This window comes from Numenius arquata, chromosome 15 (genome assembly GCF_964106895.1).
Source record: "Numenius arquata chromosome 15, bNumArq3.hap1.1, whole genome shotgun sequence".
Classification (NCBI taxonomy): domain Eukaryota; kingdom Metazoa; phylum Chordata; class Aves; order Charadriiformes; family Scolopacidae; genus Numenius; species Numenius arquata.
In genome coordinates, this window is record NC_133590.1 from 7,380,142 (window position 1) to 7,395,021 (window position 14,880).

The 14,880-nt window shown below is 39.8% G+C and overlaps 1 protein-coding gene across 3 annotated transcripts; it reads right to left on the reverse strand.

Annotated features, from left to right (window-relative positions):
• Positions 1–2,596: 2,596 nt before the first annotated feature.
• ZDHHC6 (zDHHC palmitoyltransferase 6) lies at positions 2,597–14,624 on the reverse strand. 3 transcript variants are annotated; one of them, XM_074158861.1, is made up of 10 exons: positions 14,186–14,624; positions 12,759–12,850; positions 10,460–10,619; positions 9,200–9,361; positions 8,530–8,583; positions 6,067–6,234; positions 5,707–5,748; positions 5,138–5,283; positions 5,006–5,049; positions 2,597–3,169 (listed from the first exon to the last, which is right to left on the reverse strand). In XM_074158861.1, the coding sequence occupies exons 1-10, from the start codon at positions 14,423–14,425 to the stop codon at positions 3,066–3,068; spliced, it is 1,212 nt and encodes a 403-aa protein (XP_074014962.1). In that variant the 5' UTR covers positions 14,426–14,624; the 3' UTR covers positions 2,597–3,065. The 3 variants fall into 3 exon arrangements, with proteins under 3 accessions (XP_074014962.1, XP_074014963.1, XP_074014964.1); XM_074158862.1 differs by having other exon boundaries at positions 2,607–3,159; positions 4,996–5,049; positions 14,186–14,494; XM_074158863.1 differs by lacking the exon at positions 9,200–9,361 and having other exon boundaries at positions 2,607–3,159; positions 4,996–5,049; positions 14,186–14,494.
• Positions 14,625–14,880: the final 256 nt, after the last annotated feature.

A 14,880-nucleotide genomic window follows, 5' to 3' on the forward strand; every position in this document is an offset into this window, starting at 1 on the left:
GGAAATATTAACTCTAAATTCCTCATTTGGCTTTAATGAAATCCTTATTTCAATCAACACTCTCAAGACAGATCTAATCATTCACTAATGCTATAGCTAGGAAACCCAATTGTAAAAACTAGATAACCTGCAAATCCCTGGCTTCCTAGCATGGGAAGTTCTCTTTTCTCCTCTAGGTCGCTATTTTGCATTTGAAAAGCTAATTATATGGGAGATGCTTAAACTCTAGTTTAAAATACAAGCAGAGTTAAGCTTGTATTTGCTCAACTCTTAAGATATCTGATTTGAATGAGAATATCAAAGCTAGTCTTTTGCACAGCGTGTTGGTAATTTAGTCCCTTCTTCATCAAGAGCTGAGACGTGGCATTGTCAGTGGCTTCACTCTGCAGAGGAGAATCTCTTTCGATTGGAGGCGAGGGCAGATGAGTAGAAAGCAAAATTTTCATTGATTTGGTGGTTGAACAGGTTGCCTGAGATGTCCATTTAGCATGGCCAGCATAGTTTGCTTTTATGACCAATTCGGTTTCTGTTCTGGTGCAAAAACTGCCTGAACTAAAGTAGGCGACTATATTCTTCTTTTTATTTCATTGTTTTCCTTTAAATAGGAGGGCAGGGTTCCAGGTCAGCGTGCAGTGACCCTTACTTTCCGTCATACAGAGCCTGAGCTAGCCTAGCGTGGTATTGCAAGTCTAGACTGGCTGTTAGATGATAGAAAGGATGCAAAGCTCAAAATTTTAAATACAGATAGCAATTCTTCCCTCAGGGAAAAACAAGAGATAGTTTAATAGAGCTAATTGCTGTGTGAAAGATGACACTTGTTTTTTGCTTCCCCCAGATATGGCTTCTCTAGGGATTTGAAGCTAAAAGAAAATCTGCTGAATTCCCTGATGAATCACCACAAAACACAGAAGAGTGTCAAATCTATACCTGCTCCTTTACTTAATAAACAAAGGTCTTTCTTGAGCAAAATGCAGGGAGAGGGAATGAAGAAGAAAAAAAAAATAGGTAGAATGGGATGGTAGAAAGGAAGGAAAAATCTACTAGTACTGAGAATCAGACTTCCTTAGAGGTGGTTTGTCTTTAAACTTCATGCTCTGATACAGTTTTCAGCAATAGAAAGATAGCGTGCATTTTCTTGGCTGCAGAATCCCTAAAAGCCTTTAGGAGGTACGCATTTTTGTTTAGTTGGTTCTTTGTAAGCAAGCACCGGTGAGTGACGGTGTAATGGTAAACAGAAAACACCGGTTACCTGTGCTACAAAAGGGAAGAAGTGGGACTGAAGTTATGGCTTAAAAAGAAAAGCCTACAGAGTCCATTCCAGTTTGTAAGTGCACTTCTGAAGCAGAGCTCCTGGGCACGTTCACAGTACAGTGATCTTGGCGTGTAAAATTCTGCTCAGATGAAAGCTGAAATCCAGTTGAAGATGCTCTTCAACTACTGAAAGATATCCAGCCCGCTATAAACAGACCACAGCTTACATAAATTCCTCTCCTAATAGCTAATGATCAACTGTGGTCATTAGTGTTGTTAATCTGTTCCTAGTACGCTGTTAATTGCTGCCTGCTAATACAGATAGCAGCTATTTAATCATTTCAAACTCGAGTACAAGAGGTCCTTAGCTGCCAGCTTCCTAAGCTGGAAGACAAGCTTATTTTTGCAATCTTTGTTTAGTTCTAGACTGAACAGACACTGAACAGAAAATACTGCGGTTGAGACTGAGAGTGTTCCATGCAGTTTGAAGGTTTCCATATTAGTTTCCAGAACAGGTATGTCCTGCTGAGTTAGGGTCTTTCACCTCTAACGAAACCTGCTTCTAGAAAACAAGTGCTTTGATTTCAAGAGGGGCAAAGCACCTGCCTGCAGATTACTAAAACTGAACACTGACCCCCCCATTGCCACAGCTCATAAACAGCCGAGGATTACGGCGCACCACGAGCACTAACACACAGCAGGCTGGAAGTAACCAAAAACTGCCTTTGTGCTGGAGACAAGGAGTCTGAGTAGGAGCATACAAGACTATGGCTGGCTTGTCTGTATGTAGTTATTTCTATAAACGTTTAATTTAGTTTAAGAAATGCTCATCTACCTGACATTACTCATGCAGGTGGAGGTAAAGCAGATGTTATTTTAAAACAGTAATTTGCAAAAGCTCTCAAAATGTGACATGCAACTAGACTAACTGTGAGACAACAGAACCACCTGCTGCATTAGTACCTATTTAGAAAGCCTTCAGCTGGTACAGGCTACTCCATTTTAAGGTCTTGCTTTTAATAATCCAAAGCAGATGCTAAATAAAAATGCTTTAAGAAAGGTGTTAATCACTTAGTAGCAACTAGGCTCACAAAAATTTTCATGCTTGGCACTACTGCTTCCTTTCATTCTAAAATGGATTAAGAACTCAGATTTCACAGTGAACAGACACAGCTGGCTATATTTTTTGCCATTAAAAGCACAGAATATTCTTACAGCAAGAGCTGAAGTCTTTCTAACCTTGAAAAACAACTTATAACAGTGACATCTTTACTTCCCAGTCAGTTCCCATTCCCATGCCTATAAACAAGTTCTTGTAGGTCTAAGAACAATTAAATCCACAAGTGAATATGAATGTATCATTTATTTGAGGTGGACAATTCACATCATTAAAAGTCACAGGTAACAAATCTTATCTTGAATTTGAATCAGATGTTTATTTTATAATTTCCAGGGGCAGCTTCAGAGAAAGTAAAATACAAAAGATAAGCAGCACGCATCACAACCAGATGCGGTTGAGAATAAAACCTAAAATATGAACCCTCAGAATGCAATTTCAACAGGAAAAAGAAAAAACCCAATGGGATGAAAAAGATGCATCTTGAAGGCAATCCACCGAATGGCTTCTTCAATTATTTATTGTTTAAAAAGTATGCAAATGATGGCACAGGCATATCCAACCCTTTCAGCTGCAAGGAAGAGAACCTTGTCCTAACATATTCATTGCATAAGTCTAAAGTGATATACAGAAAATTTCAAGTAAAGGATTGTGGTCTGCAGTAAAAATTCCATTTCTTATTTAAAAAATTAGAAGGCTATCTGTTTTTCTTCTCTCCATCCACTGGTTGATCCGTTTCAGAGTCATATTGGCATTTTTCCACACATTTCCTAGGGAACCAGCCTCGTTCTCTTATTCCACCTTAAGACATGAAAAGTTGCATTAACTTGGAACAAAACATGACCCATTATAGAGGAAAAACACAGGACTGGAAGAGACATCAAGAGGTTACCTAGCTTATTTTCTTCTCCAAGGCAGGACATCTAAGTAATTCCTACTATCATTGCTTAGGAACGCATTGAGTCTCTCCCACTGCCTAAAATGTTTTCAGAGATCCCCAAGTTTGCCAGTACTCCACTTTCCTATTAGGAAATATTTCCCAATACCCTATCTGAATATTTCTGTCTATAATTCAAATTCCCAACTCTTCTTTCTACACACCAGGGCCACAGCAAGCAGCTAACACCCTTCTCCACAACAGATTTTCATGCAGTTGATGATTCGCACATTCCTGGCTTTCCCCTATCTTCTTTTCCTCTCCACATAAGCCACTGTAATTCTTTCAGCTTTCCTCTCTAAGTCACATTTTCTAGTACTCTTATTATTCTCATTGTTTTCCTCTCAACCCTTTGCAGCTAATCTCCCACTTTCTTGAGATGCAGTAACTGCTTTTACTTGTGGCAGTATTTCAGCTGAGTCTCTGCCACTGCTGAGAAGGATGGAAGGATTACTTCATGCATCTGGGAAGCTCCGTGCTTTTTTCTTTTTTACAAGTGTTGACTCATTTTAAGATTATGACTGACTTTTTTTTTTCCTCGGACAAACTGCTATTTAATCATTAATTTTTACATCTTGTTTTAGTGCTTGTTATTCCTACTTATTTACAATATTTTGCTATAAAATCCTAACAAATCTCATCCTATTTTTGAAGCCTAGTTCTCCAAAATGCCAATGTTATTTTGAATTCTAATCCAGCTTCTCGGTATACACCAAGTTCCCCACCCAGACCACATTTCACCTGATTTAGAAAAGAATATTTGATATAGCACAGGTAACTCCAGCTAATCTTCACAATAAACAACATGATGCAAACTATTATCATGCTCATTCAATGACTCCTTTAGGTTTGATCTGCGAAAGAGTTCATTGGAGTGAGCAGCCAAAGCACTTCCAGTCCATGAAGGTCCCATGAAAAGCATGGACATTTTCAACCTAGCGATTTCAATCTAGTAAACCAATCTGCCTCTCTTTTGCCAACAAGGAATGTACATGCAATGAATTCACAATTGTTTGGAACAGACAACAGAATCCAACACAACCTCGAAGGAAAGTCTGGCAGGTAAAATTTTAGCTCAGTCCTAAGCAGGAGGGCTAAAGTAAAAAACGTAAAAATTTCAGTGCAGGTGGCTATGGTATTGTCTCTCCAGACCAGCAGGAGCCTTTAACATCTTTGATAGCTGTAGTTAGTTATGTAAATGTATGTCAAAGTTTGTGGAATCAATCCCAAACCAAAAATATAACATCTCCTCGTTTTTAAGATGTACAGAGTAATCCCAGGTCTTATACATATTTGGGGTGTCTAGATAGGAAATCTGAGTAAGTTTAAGAAACACCACTATTTAAATAGCAAAAATAAAAAAAAAAAATCACAATTAACCTCTTTAGAGTTTAGAAGTCTAACTTTTTCTTAGAGTATGAATAAGCGTACTTTTTCCCATTCAGCCTTCAATATACTACTAGATGAATGCTCTTTCAGTCTGACAGATTTATGTAATGTTTATCAAAACTGGTAAGTCTACCAGATGTAAAGAGTAAAAAACTGTGGATATGGTTTTAGAGGGGAAAGGAGCTGATGCCAATAAGGTCAGTCATTCTACATTTTGAAAACTGAATGTGTAATATTGTCCACGTTTCTAAACAGCTATAAAGTTGATTTGTAATTTTCAACAGAAAAAGTGAAAAATAACTGCTTCATACCATCAGCAGCTGAGTCGAGAATCTTCTCACCGTACATCCAGTGTCTGGGGAAGAAAGCGTAACAGGTAATTAGACACCAGAACTCATGTCAATATTTCTTTTAACCAAACATAAACGTGTGGAGCCACTAACTTTAAGCCTCTTGTGGCTAAAATCAGATCCCCTTTACTCAGTGCAATTCTAGGTTCTTCGGTGCACGGCGTTGTGAAGAATGTTTTAACACCTTTAGTCACAGGGCAGCAGACACCACTGTAATCTTCTACTGCTCGATACCGCACCTACAAATTTGAACAGAACATGGCAATATATTATTGTAAGGAGCTATGGCCTCGCTGACAGCTTCATACCAAAAAAAAAAAAAAAAAAAAAAAAAAAAAAAATCAATCAATTCAAGCATACCATTAGACCATACATAGACCATAATGACAACAGCTGTCACTAAATTCTAAATTAACTGCTTAACAATGAAGCACAGTCATCTTTATTATCACTTCTCTTACCATCTGGAAACTAAGGAGCAAATGCAAACAAAGCTAAATGCTAAGTTTAATTAAGCAGAGAGCTGCAGCACACTGTTTGTGCAGAAACACAACGTATTTAATTACTAGGTTTAAAATCAAGAAAAGAAACAGTCTCAGCAATTACTTTCATTTATACTGATATTTCAAAGTCATTTCAGATCAAACATCACAAATACTTACACTTCTTACTCGCTTGTCTGCTTTTTGTTTCAGTTGCTCTATCTATAAATGATTATAAATAGAAATTTAGGCAGTGTTTAGTTTAAGAGGACTTGTGAATTCAACACAAAATTAAGTCAGGTATTGAAACCATTCAACAAACACAGGAAATATAATTAGCATTTGAAAGCACTCACAAAAGCGTAACTTTTTAGTATATCAAGAAAGGGAGAATATTTGACAGAACTCCTGTTTCTTAAGTATATGTATTACTAGTCAGTCTATTTTAGTTATTTAAAAAGTTGGTATATTACTGCAAAGGAAAGCAGGCAATTGGATTGCGGGGAGGATTAACTTGAGATATCATCAAAGATCAGTTACCGTCAAACTGTATTGATGACAGCCATCTCTTACTGGCCAATCCAGGCCATCTCCCTCAGGAATCCCAGACCATGTAAACACTTGCTTGAAGTTCTTCCATTTGCTTCCCATGTCATAAGGAAAAATAAAGATCTCACCCGTTTGGTAGTACTGGATTCTGTCTTTGGCCTGGAAAATAATTCAGAAATACAGTACATAAAAACATACCCCACAAACTGCAGCTGAGCAGCAAATATTGAGAAGGTCAGGTCATATGCCCTGTAGGGGTCCACGAGACCTAAAGGCAAATGTTTTGAGACAACAGCAGTAAATTTCTGCTATATTAACCCAAGCTTTTAAAACCACTTGCAACAATCACGGCATTTAGAAGTGTGTCTGGTTTGGGTCCCCCCCAGCCCCTTTACTCTTTAACAACAGAGTCACCTGGCTACACTGATTAATCCACTCCATGCTCTGATTTTATTTTATGGCTTTTTTCAAAGGCTGATGCTTGACTATTTCTCAGTTACATCCAATGACTTCCACAGCTCAGGGTTATTTGATTAATGATCATGAGCACAATTCAACATTGGTAGTGTCTATTCCACCTCTAAGAAGCACTTATACAGGCACACCCTGAATGTCCCACATTCTGCAGTCACAAACTTTTCATTCTTTCAGTAAGGATGACATCTAGTGGAACAGCCACAGAAGAGTTTGTTCTCTGTTGCAATAACATTGTTGTGTTTATCAAACACTTGTGTATTACAGTCTGTGCTCAGTTTTCAGAAGAGACATATTAACAGTCTGTGTTCTACAGTAAAAATTTTAACAAATTCTACTATACAGTTTATTATTCCAAATTCTACTATGCAGTTGTAATGGGGTTTTCTTTCATTTATGTTCCATTGTCCTATTACTCAAAGGCCTAACAGGACCAGGATCCAGCTAAACCAGATTCCGTGCAAAGAGAAAACATTACAATACTTAGGTACTTATCCACAGTCAAGACCTTCATGCTAATTTTTACACAGAAAAAAAGACAGACAACAGGATAATAACGAAATGTTTGTGGACTCTAACAAAATAACCTGGTAGCACTGAACGAGTTTCTAAGCATTAAGTCAGTTTTGCTTCCTCTAAACTTAGCTTCTGCTGCTTGGCTATATTTCTTCTGAAAAATCTTGTGAAAACCTATATAAAGATATGGAAATCAAAGAGAAATTTGAAGGAGAGAATACTAGGTATCTCATTATTTTCTAGTACTTCTTCAAAATCAAGGAAAATTTTAATCAGAGAAGTAGGAAATGAGGAAAATCATGAGCCAAAACATGCCACCTAGAATGGGCAGAGGAGGCGGACAATTAAAGACACAAATTGGCACAATGAGAAGCAAAGACAACTCAAGTTTCAGATGAAAACACCCACATATTCCAAGCAAATAAGCAAAGTCTCTTAAAAGCAAGTATTTTTCTACGTTCACACCAATTCCCCCGAACAAAAAAGAAAAGAAAAATCTATGCACGTGTCCCGGTTTGAAGTAAAACCGAACCAATTTTCTGTTCTGTAACTTTACATCCTAGCTAGGCCTCCTCTAACTCTCTGAAGTTAACAGCATATTGTGGAAAAAACTGCTCGTTCTCAGAATGATAAGCCCACTGTTTGTGCTCCGTGCCAAGGGATGGTGTGCAGGGAGGCCCTTGCTTATATTCTCTATTGCCGTAACAACCAAGGGCAGCCAATTTCGTTATTTGCCCCCTTAGAGGGTCGGAAACGGAAAAAACGTAGAGGGGTCACATCGGTGGGGAGGAGTGGACAGGAGAGGTGACCCAAACCTGACCAACTGGGGTATTCCATCCCATCTGCCCCATGCTCAGTATAAAAGCTGAGGGATCAAAGGGTCAGCCCCCTTCCTGCGATGGCTGACGTCCAGAGAGGACTCTGTCTGTTCATCTGCCTTTGATCCCGATCCGTGTGTTCCTGACTCCAGAGCTGGAATCCCGTTCTCATCCCTCACTGAGTCCAGTCTGGGACTTCCCCAGTGCCTGCCGGCAACGTGACTGTCATCCTGGGAGCTTGATACGGTTTTGTATATATTGTATCTATTTCATTATTTTCTTCTTTATTTTTATTTTAATATTAATTCTTCATTAAAGTAGTTTAGTTCATTCTAAACTTCTAAATCTCCTTATCTCTTTCTCTCCTCTCTCCTCTTTTTGGGGGGGAGAAGGGAGGGGAAGGGCCATCTGTCGGTCTGGTTTTGGTAAATTCGGCTGAAACCACGACAGCAGGAAAATGATTTCTCATCTATTTCAGTCGATTTCAGAGACAGTAATGGAAAAGCTGGCTGTAGGTGTTAAGTCAGTGGTGAATTGAAATGACATCTTTGGTTTAAATCCAGAGAAGCAAAACAAGAAATGGATAAATATGGAAAATAAGCTTTGTAACAATACAGTATACAAGAATATTGTAATAAAAGCCTACCTTTTCTTCAATCCAGGACTCGATTGAAGTTTTATTTGTCAAAATGACTTTCATCTAAAATAAGCATTAGGTGAAATTAGTGTTGATTTTCTCAGAAAAACATCAGCTAGGCAAAGAAAACTTCATTTAACAAACTAAATTTGGTTTAAACAACAAAGCAACTTTTACAGGCTTAAATGAAACATAAAACATTCAAAATGAAGATTGAGCATAGATACATGCTAATGCTATTCTCTAGAATTATACAATAAGACAGTATCACATTGTATTTCAGTTTATGCTTAAAATGAGTATTTTTGTTTCCTTCCAGAGATCTCAAATATTTGAAGTAATCTATCAGGCATGTTTATATCTATTTTCAGGGATAGGGGCACGTACTCCTGAAATACTAAATATTTTGCCTTTTCCAGAGAGTCTATAAAGCCCATCTCATGTCTTCTTAGTTCATTACATTTTCAGCTCAAAGTTCTCCCATGAGGAAAAAAAAAAATAAAATAAAATTGTGGTAACAACAGAGGAACTGGAAGAAAGCAACATAAAACCCTGGAAAAGTTATACAACATAAGCTCTAAGCATCTGCTCCTATCTCGATTCTGAATTCTGTTACTGCTCCACAACCAGACAAAACTTAGAGATTTTAACTTCTTTGTAACAGAAACTGTAAACTTACCTGGATAATGAACAGCATACCAACGGCAATAGTTGTCCCTAATGCCAGTCCTAAGGCAAATAAAGATGCAGCAAATGCAGAGAGCCCAAAGGGAATAATGGGTCGAGGGTCTCTCTTGGCTGCACTCATGTCAATCTTTACAGAACTCCACCCAAAAGATATCTGCAAAGGGAAAAATATCATCATTCAGCTCTAGAACATTCCAATTGCTGAAACAAAACAAACTGCCAATAAGAAAATTGGCTCTGAAGGCAGGTGCCCAACTTCTGACAAGTTTATAATGCAAGTGGAATAATTATCAAAAAAAAAAAAAAGAAGAAGTATTCAAGAGATTTTTCCTCCTCAGAAATACATTCTTTGCAAGATGTAGGCCTTCTCTAGATGGAAAACTAAACCAAAACCACCACCTTGCAACCTCCACAAGAAGTTAGGCCTAAAATCTGGACTCTGGCACATTAACAAAAACACATTCACCAGTTTCAGATAGAAAATGTTTGCGTAGCACGGTATCCACTTTCAATGGAAATGGTACAGGTTTTCCTCTGAAAGCTTTAGCAGACAGCAGTTCTCAGCATTACTGCTCTGCAAAAACAACACACAGCCTTCATCTGTTACACTCACTTGATGTTTTCAAGCTCTTCATTGCAACCACAAAGGCTGAAATCAAATCTCATCATCTTAGCCATAGATCTGAGATAAGGGATGTATTCCAGAACAAGCTTCACTCACTGTTGCTGCAGTTAAGTTTTCCCATTTAAAAACAAATCCAACATTATTTATTTTTGGTTCAAAAAAAGAGTACATTTTTTTCCCCGTGAAGAAAGGGTACAATTCTTAAAAAGTGGCAAGCAGAAGAAAATAAATAGCATCTAACTTGTGTGTTGGAAATAAATGGCAGCTAGTTTCTGTGCCAGTCAAAACACAGCCTGTCCCTCTCTATATAAAGTACAACTCAGAAACCGTCTCCAGTCAGTGCAAGGCTCTAGGAAACTCCCAGTGATTATGACAAGCAACATGGGGAAAAAAAAAAAAAAAAAGAGAAAGAAAAGAAAAACAACTTTCTCTGAATCCTCCTGCAATCAACGAACATACTTTTCACAGGTGGAAAGCAGAATCGAGAGTACACGCTGAAAGAATAACAAGAAATTCCACATGCTGATTTTCACAGGAAACCAAACAAACAATCTCATACCTCCAAAAATAAATCACCCACCCATCTGACTTAAATAATATTTTAAGCACTTAATTATGTTTTCTTACTCTGTTGTAAAGCTGAGTGTACATAGTCATAACAAATATGAAAGAAGCGTGAATGCATCCTAGTGGAGCTAAGAGGAGAAACAGAGTGAAAGATGCATGATTCTGGTATCCGCAACAGTTGTTGATCCAAGGACAATGGTGGTCCATTTTCATGACACATCTGTGAATAATAAGGATTCATTAACATAAAGGACATTTATTATAATTTTCCAAAAAGCACAAAGAAAAGGACAACTAACTTTCTACTACTCAACCTCCATGCATTCATTTAAACCCACTAACTTTCAACAGATCAACACAACAGCGTCTTTTTTTGTTGCTATTTAGAATGATGCTTCATGTTGTAGAGTGAAAGAAAGCAAAACAAGAAGTGCTCCCATGTTCTACCCTCTCTAATTATCACTCCTCCTCTTTACTCAAACTTCCTAGTTGCTAATAAACACTAGATTCCAGAGCCAGGAGAGAGAGGCCTAGAATGGGAAGTGTAAGAACTATCAACACAATAAGCACTATTATTGCCAATTCTTTTAAATAAGCACACCAGGAAAATAAAGGAAATATCAAGTCCTCTGAGAGCTACTTGCAGAAAGAGCATACACAGACTGAAGTGTGTTAATGCTTCTTTCTTTTCAGTAGTAGACCTTCTGAAAGCTTCATCGGTTGCTATGTATTGACCTTACACCACTATAAGTCTGTTCCAAAATCTATTTAACAAGCATAAACACCCCTAGAGACACTCTTGCATTCAATACAAAGCTGGTTATTTTGGTTCAGCTTACAGGTGCAAAAACACACCAGACAAAAGATTTGTCCACATCCCAAATTGCATTGATTTAACTTAACAGGTGTAAAAGTCACGAATTACAACGCTGCAGTTGATCTGCATCAAACTTAAGTGATAAACAAAGGATTGAATTACACAAATATCCAGGTCCTCTGAAAATAAAAATTAACTGGTTTGGAACTACTGACCTCATTGTCTTTTAAACTAGTCCATTCCCAGTAGTAAGTTCACTTTCTTCCTTTTAAAGAATCAGTTGTTCTTCATTAGCATATGCTCAACTGTGACCGCACAAGTTCTTGAACACGTAATACTAATTATCAGCACAAGTGTTTCTGAAGAAGTTCCTAGATCTTAGCTAGAGACCTCACCCCATTCAGGTGGGCCACAAGAAGTGACTCCATTCACGCACTGAAACCTGCCATAGCAGAGAAGACTTTTGGCGGTGGTTTAAGTTACCTTCTTCACTGCAACAGGCTAGAAATATGTGCAGAATTAATTACTTTGGCCAGAAAATTCCTAATGCACATCAGCAAAATGATTTGGAGGACGTGCTGCAGTTTCTGCTGTTTTATTTATTTGACAAAACATAAATTATTTAAAGAACTTGCTTTTGCAAAGACAATCATCAGGATCTGCTGCCATTTTCTGGTAAGTCCTCAGTGTAAAGATTGTCACTCAAGGAAAGCGATCTAATTTTAAATCTCAGGATGATGCAGCCAAATTACAGCACTGCTCTACAGTTTCAGTCTTTACTTCCTAAAAGGGCACTGACTGCAGATCTTGTGTTTATAGAAATAACAAATTAACGTGTATGCTGCAATATCCTTTTACCATGTTCTCTAACAGTCCTTCAGAGGAGGACCTGCCCAGTAAACTCAAGATAAATGCAACTACAGCCTGGACTGCAGACAGCTGAAGTGGCTTGTTTTTTTCAAGCTGCACTAAATTCCAGTACAGCTATTTATAATAAAAACATCGTTTAGCTCAAAACAAGCCTGTTGGAAAACTGACATGTAACAAGGCACAAGCTTTTTAAGTTGACCCAAAAGTCTTATTAGTTCACTGAACATGCAGACTCCCCTTGAAAAGAAAACCTTTAGTGAAGAGTAAAGAACAGACCAAAATTTCCACTGAGATCAACATTTAACCCTTATTTGGAAAGATGACAGAACAGGCTTTTCTATTCCCTGAGTAGGTGAATGTTTGGACTCAGAACTTACAAAGAACTTAAAGATTTTTAGGTATTTACTGTCAAAAAGTTCCTAAGAGGAACTGATTTCAAGCCAAAGAGAAAATGTTAAAAACAGATTTATTTATTAAACTAAAACACAGTAAAACCATATAGAAATCATACAACTAGAAAGTGGAAATATTTGTAATGGGTATAGTGTTCATACGGAAATCTTTTAAAAATGCACAATACAAGACTTGGAAGAATAAATTATATTAATAGCTCATCATTAGGTTAGAAGCTGCTTTATATGAACTTAAGACGATTTTAAAGAAAGACAGTACCTGTTACACTTTCGACAGTGGTGTGAACGTGGTGCCTTATAAGACTGACACACTTTACAGTATTGGAGATACATGCAATCCTGAGATTTTTCCTTTAAACAGAAGAACAGGCATGTTAGAGTTATAAATAATTCTACCAGCAATATGTATCTTGGCACTTTCCTAACCTAAGCATCTTTGCTTTCTTCTGACAGGGTGTGTCTCATAACCCAACCCTACTTAATGGTAGGTGGCAAGGAGAGAAAAAACCAAAATGAAATACTTGGCAATCAAACACAGCCATCTCCCACTGTTGAAAGTGCTGGTTGCTAAAAGAAATAAACAGTTCTTCCATCAGAAAAAATGGCTGTACAAGCAGGGTTTCATAGTGAAGTTCTGAAAGTAAAAATCAGCATGAGGCCCTTATAATTAAAAAAAAAAAAAGCTTGTGTACCTTCTCACTCGATTTTATACCCTAAGCTAAGTACTAAGATATAGTACTGGTAAGCATTAATATTCAACTAGCTCTTGTTTGCCTCCCTCTCTTACACACACATACGCCAACTACAGCAAGATGACAGAGAGACTTGTAGATAACAAATAGTAACGCTGGCCAAAACCTTCTGTTCACAAAGTGAAATACCCAGTTCTCCTGTGCATTAGGATCCTCTTCTCACTAGACTCTGTTCTGAGATATATTCCACAAGTAGAAATGTGATTATTACCAATCAATATTACCAATTATCACGCCACTGGAACACAAACTCCAGCCTGCTGTCTTGAGATACTGAACCTGTATCATACTGGTCTTTGACTACTATTCTTTCCAAGAGATTACTGAAGCAACGAAAATGATGCAAATTTCTGCCTTGACTTATAACGCTGCGTTGAACATAAGAAAAACACGTCATTTTTCAGGCTCACGTAAAAAAAAATTAAACACGCTAAATGAAGTTCTAATCCTTGTTACTAACAGCAAAGTCTTCAACACAACAGCGCGTGTGTGAGGGTGCAGATAACCTTGAAGTTCTCACTCCTGGCTAACAGCAGTACTGGTTTCCTGTTGTTTTGCTTTGAGAAGGCGCTATAAAACATAACGATTGCTGCCAACAAAGAAGCGTTACCGGTCAGCCCCAGACCGCCTTAACCGACAGAACAAGGAAGGGATGGAGCAAGCTGGAGCACACTGGAAACGCTGGAAGCAGCAGCAAAGCGGGATAGAGGCAGAAAGAGATGTCGAAACGAGATAAGGAGGAAGGAGTGGCCCAAGGGGCTGGCTGCATTCTTCAGGGAGAAAGGGGAAATGGAGCAATCAAAAGACAGGCGGTTTCTGCCCTCTCTGATCCACGCACACGCTCCTCTCGGAGAGGCTGCCCCCGGCCCCAGGGAGGGCCCGCCGGACCCCCCCGTCCCGGGGATGAGGCGATCGATCGAGAGCCAGGGCTTACCGGCGTCCACCCCAGCGGGACGTACCCCGGGCCGACAAACATGGCGCTGAAGTAGTTGTAGAGGATCATGACGGTCCAGTTGAGGAGCATGATGAAGTTGACGCTTCCTCCGGCGGTGTCCAGGGGCCAGTACCACAGCGCGGCGTCCGCCATGGCGGTGGCGGAGCACACGGCCACCACGGCCAGGGCCACCAGCGGCCCCCAGTGGCACAGCCGCCGCGCCTGGCCCAGCCACCCCATGGCCACCGCTGCTACCGCCGCCCGCCCGCTGCCGCCCCGCCGCCGCCCATGACTCCCACCGTCCCGCCGGCTGCCGAGAGTCCGGGAGAGCCCTGAGGAAGGGGAAGGGGCGGCGTCGGGGCCGGCCGGGCCACAGCCCCGCCCCGCCGGCCCGGGGAGGCGAGGGGAGCGGAGCCCGCGCTCGCCTCCGCCCGCCGGCACCTCCGGATCAGCCGCCGCCCCCTGGCGGTCCTTTAGCAATAAGGTCCCGCCAGGAAACAACGTCTCCCTGTCCCCGCTGCACTGAAGGAGTGGGGTTACTAAGGCGCGGTGGGGTGGGGTGGGGTGGGGTGGGGTCGGGTTGCCAAGCGTGAGCAGGCGGCCCCCAAGCGAGGGTCGCTAAGGGGTGGGGTGCTGGGTCACGCTGGTTAAAAACACCTGAGCGGGGGTGGAAAGTCTTTCCGGAACCTGTGGTG

Bases quoted from the DNA above. Each gene is read 5' to 3' on its own strand.
- ZDHHC6 (XM_074158861.1), bottom strand. From the start codon at position 14,425: ATGGGGTGGCTGGGCCAGGCGCGGCGGCTGTGCCACTGGGGGCCGCTG. The intron at 9,362-10,459 runs GTAAGAAAACAT...TTCCCTTTGCAG, and splicing joins ACACTCAGCTTTACAACAGA to ATATCTTTTGGGTGGAGTTC. The intron at 3,170-5,005 runs GTATGAAGCAGT...TCATGTCTTAAG, and splicing joins TCTCGACTCAGCTGCTGATG to GTGGAATAAGAGAACGAGGC.